We start from the raw sequence: 4,944 nt of genomic DNA, 5'->3' as shown, positions 1-4,944 counted from the left end.
CTGTCTGTCTGTCTGTCAGTCTGTCAGTCTGTCTGTCTGTCTCTCTACCTCTCTTTTTCTTTGTTATACGCCCCCTCTCTCATAAAGGGATAAAACAAAAACAAAGACGAAACAAAACAAAACAACAAAGACCCAACCCAATTTTGGTACAGATCCAAACCTATAGATACCAAAACTTCATGAGGTTCATATTAAAAGCCAAATACATTTGTAGGCACAAGAATGTGAAGGTTTTAAACGTTCAGCCGTTTCTCTGATTTTGATTTCCCCGTTGCCGCGCAGGTTGCAACGTGGAAAATGTGTCCTATCCTTTGTGTATCTGCGCCGAGAGGACTGCCATTGTCAAGGCCGTCTCTGAGGGTTACAGAGAGTTCAAGGCCATGGCCATTGCCACGTAAGTCACACGACATCACCTCTGGCTTGTGTTTTTGTTTTTTTTCTTTTCGTTCTTGTTGTTATATTTTTTTTTAAAAATGTGTTTTAAGAGGGCAAGGTTACTGTTGGATGTGAGGGGTAGGGGGAGGGGGAGAGGGTTGTAGGTAATAATATGGTAAACTTTTGTCGCCCATTTTTATTTTTTACACACATGACCTGTTGTATGGTAATACTGATCCTTTTCGTAGGTTCTCTCATCAGGTCCACATCTGAGACTGTGTAGCGTCAAGCACAACAGATGCTTTAACATTTTTCAGAATGGTTGGAAAGCAGGAAGAGGGGATGGCTGGGGGGTGTTGAAAAGTCTAGCCTAAAAATGGAAGAAGCGCTCCTAATGATTTTTATTTTTGCTGAGTGTTTTACGGCGCTTAGGAAACTGCATAAGATCATATGGTCGGGCGTGATACATTTTCAGACTGATAGGAATCGATTTTGAATTCTGTCCGGGTAGCGGCCGAAACCTATACTCATTGATCTTAGGACCACCAAAAGGATCTTTGCCCAGGGGGCTAATCAAATGTTTTGGCTCTTACCCAAGAAGGCTGGGTATTAGATCTTACCAACCCTAAAACCAGGATATGGCTGACAGACAGCAGAAAGAAGGCGCCATGGAGTAACAGTAGAAAGGCCACAGAAAGGGCCAGGAAAAAAGAGGCAAAAGGAGGGGGGATGAGAGAGTGGAAATGAAAGCACACGACAGAACATGACCAAAGAAAAAGAAAGGCGGCGAATCGAGAACATATTAGAGAAGAAAATCCTCCGTCGCTGTCAGATCAGGTTTCGAACCCAGAACCTATTGAATGAGAGGCAAACACCATACCTCTAGACCACGAGAACACCCCCGCCCCCCGCGCGCCTAATGATAATGCGTCATCACGCTTATAAAAGCTGTTGAAACGTTGCATTCCGGCTCGTAGTTTTAGGCCATGAGCTGACGAAAAGAAATTATTTTTACCATCAATGAAACCTAAAACAAGGTTTGAGAGATAATTTGCATTTCATAGCTTCAAAGTCACCGTGCGTTATCTTAAGAGGGATCAAATCGTTTAATTAATTAATTTAAAAGTCAACGTCAACTCACTTACATTTTTTTAGATTAAGGGAGGGGGGGGGGGGGGTCCCACCTATTTTTGGTCAATCTGAGTCAAATTGGGTATTACAATATTTTTTGCCTTTTCTCAGTCATTTCTCTGTTGATTTGATTGTCCTTTGGCATAATTGTAGCTATTTGGATGCCCAACATTTTTTCTTCTTACATTGTTATTCTATCTTCACTAATTAGAGAGGTATCTCATTTTTTGTCAAAAATATTTGATTTTTTAATTTTTGACACATTTTTCGAAACTCCTCTGAAGATTACAGGTGTATCTTGATGGCACTTGGCATGCTTGTTGCCCTTAGGGGTGGTTACATTACTTTGTCAGCGTTTAAAAAAAATCTATCTTGGTTTTCATTTTATGATTTTAAAAATTTGGAAAATTGACCATTTTCTGCATTTTTTACAAGATTTGCACGCTTCTTCCTGTTACTCCGAAACGAAATAAGATATCGAAAGATACTGACTATTTTTAACTTATATGCCTCTTGGGTACATGTGTGCTTAAGGACAATAAAATCCATAGGTAAATTTCAGAGGAGTATTGATTTGAAAACATGATGTGAAAATCCAATATGGCCGCCATTTTTATGGCGGCCATCTTGGATCCGGGAATTTTTTTTTCATCGTAATACCTGTATCATGACGAAGTTGTATGCCAAATTTAAGGTTTCTAGGTCCAGAAATAAAGGAGTTAGCTCGCTTGTGGGACCCCCCCTCCCCCTTAAAGAGATATAAATTTAGATTCCCCCTCCCCGGAGGACAATGTACTTGTGTTTCTAGAACAACAAGGGCCTATATTCTTTAATTGGTTTAAACGCTGTATAAACATGATATTTAAAATCATTATCATCTAAATTGTATCGTTAGCGGTGTAAAACATTTACAATTAAAAAGTACATAACTTGTTTCCACGCTCCGTTCTCAGAGAACTTCCTGACACATTTGCCTCTCCATGTGGAGCTTGCAGACAGGTTTTGTTGGAGGTGAGTTAGACAAAGACACTTCAGACGAATCATCAATAATTCCTTAGTATATTATAAAAATGTACAAGTTACACCAACTTTCGCTTTGATACATTTGACTAAATGACACTGGTGTCTGTGGTGAAGCCATTGGCTGATTTACCCCTGTACACAGAATGCCTGAGTTCGATTTCAATGTGGGGAGAATTTTTATCGAGTATCCCCGTCTTTCTGTAGAATCGTTATATCATCCGTCTCTGCCCTGGTTGGCCCTGACAGGCAAGGTAGAGGCAGCTCACCTCTTAAACAATCTAACTGTTTCGATGGAGGTTAAACATCCACAAAAATATCTACATATTATGTGTCATGACGCAGTGGAATCAGGTGTCATCAAATTTTGACCATGTGGAGATACTACCAGCACCTTAAAGCTTATCCATTTGCCTTGCCTGTGAGGAAAAAGCACCCGTTTATCTTGAATAGGAGTTGAGATATTTGCTTTAATGGATTTGGGGTCGCCTGATTTCAGAGATAAAACTAGTGAGAAAATGACAATCGAAGTTTGGTGACTTCCACAGTTTGAGAGTCCTTGGAAACTGAAATTTTACATTTTTGTATCTTTAATCAATATTTTTCAGTAAAGTCCACGTAGAAATGAGTTTTTACATTAACCATGATGCTTCACATAATATTACACTATTTTTACCCCCCTCCCCTTTCCTAGTTTGGATCAAACTATGATATTTTCCTGACAAAACCGGATATGACGTACGTGAAGATGACTCCAGCAGAGTTGCTCCCGCTTGGATTCACCCCCAACCTTCTCCTGGAACCACCAAACCAAGACAGTTCTTAGTGTCAGAATGGAGCCCATTCCGAGAGTGGAATTGGTATATCTAGTTGTAAGATAGTTGCTTTCCCAAATTCCATTTCTTCCCAGTATTATTGTAGCCGAGATCGGGATTAGAATGTTTAGCGCTGGTAATGTATATCTTCCTAAAATCCCAGCGTTCATTCCCTTAAAGTTGTGAAGGAAAAAAAGGAATGTTTTTCTTCATTTTTTTAAAAGCACAGTCTTATGGCCAGCCTGTTTGTCTACAGTTTCAGAGCTTTTTGCCTCCTTTAAGAGGTTTACATTTTCGTACTGTCCGCCTACATAATATATTTCCAAGAGGAGTATTAAATAACATTATCACAACCCGTGTGATCTTGCACTGTATATCATAATGGGCAAATCGCTCACTGGTTGGCGACACTGCCGAGATTGGCAGGCACTAGACGAGAGGGTTATAAAGTAGCTTAACCTGAAAATTAGTAAAATTAGACATATAGTCAATATCCCATAATTTGTTGACGTTGACAGAACCATGTTTTGAAAAAATGATGAAATTTCTTGAATTGTGTAACTTATTTTGTCACATTGAGCCCCCCCCCCCTAAAAAACCCCCAAAAAACCCCCAACTCTATCGTAAATGAAAGTTTCTTAAATAACGAAATTAGCAGTTGAAACCGTTATGATTGCACGCAATGAACAGAGTGATGAACTTGGCGGCTTGCTGGTTTATCCAGTCACTGTGTTGTAACCACTTAAGTCTATAGTAACGTAACAGCCAGTCAAATGTCTTTAGGGCTCAGCAAAGGTTGAGCCTGTTTCAATGGCCCTTCCTTAATGAAACTATTCTTTTAGAAAGGTAGACGATTTGAAAAAACAACAACACTGTACAAAGGGTTTACGCGCTCCTAGCACTGACAATGTGGTTTACGACACACTTTATCCCACTGACACCGTTACCTACGGGCTTATTGGACCTTAGTTAAGTGCTGTCTACTTTCTTCGACAACACTGCAGCTAATAGACGGAATATATTTTGAAGTGCCGTGTGTGTGTTTGTATTTTGTGCCGCTGAGATTTAACAGTTATAAATCACATCGAACCACTTTTAAGAAAACGTTTTTATCAGACGAAAATTAATTTGAAGGTGATATGGCTTCGCCCCCCCCCCCCACCCCCCAATTCAGAAAAAATACTTAGAACAAAGAGATGAAAGACAAAGGTGACTCTTCTCGTTTAAATGATTCTCAAAATGCCATGGCTCGCTGGAGAGTAGAAAAACCATCATTGTTTAATTCTTTTTTAAATTTCTATTTGGTGGTAAAAAAGTAGAAGCAACCTAAGCCCCACCCACATTTTGGTCCACCCACCGCCACAAATAATATGTTGCAAAAAATACTTAAAGCTTTGCACAAGCGTTCAGCTGTTAAACAAATCATTATATAGTTTCTACCTTTTGTTATAAAAGTCTGAACAATAATAGTTCACCATATAATTATTTGCCTCTGTGTTAAGCACTGCATGTTCTATTCGGTCGTCCAAAGTTAGCTATGGTCGCTCACTGAGGAAACGAGATGTAAAGATCCTCGAATGACATTATTATGATAACGATGGGT

At 39.5% G+C, this 4,944-nt stretch overlaps 1 protein-coding gene across 1 annotated transcript in view; it reads left to right on the top strand.

Annotated features, from left to right (window-relative positions):
• LOC101854808 (cytidine deaminase) overlaps nt 1-3,877 on the top strand; it is an 11,713-nt gene extending 7,836 nt beyond the window's left edge. The window contains exons 3-5 of the mRNA XM_013084476.2: nt 283-394; nt 2,460-2,517; nt 3,221-3,877. Of these exons, the coding sequence (XP_012939930.1) occupies nt 283-394; nt 2,460-2,517; nt 3,221-3,352 (302 nt within the window). The 3' untranslated portion in view covers nt 3,353-3,877. The remainder of the gene's footprint in view (nt 1-282; nt 395-2,459; nt 2,518-3,220) is intronic.
• Nucleotides 3,878-4,944: the final 1,067 nt, after the last annotated feature.

The sequence above is a fragment of the Aplysia californica genome, unplaced genomic scaffold (genome assembly GCF_000002075.1).
Source record: "Aplysia californica isolate F4 #8 unplaced genomic scaffold, AplCal3.0 scaffold00296, whole genome shotgun sequence".
NCBI classification, from domain to species: Eukaryota; Metazoa; Mollusca; class Gastropoda; order Aplysiida; family Aplysiidae; genus Aplysia; species Aplysia californica.
Note: the sequence above shows the minus strand (reverse complement) of the source record. Positions and strands in the feature narration are given on the sequence as shown.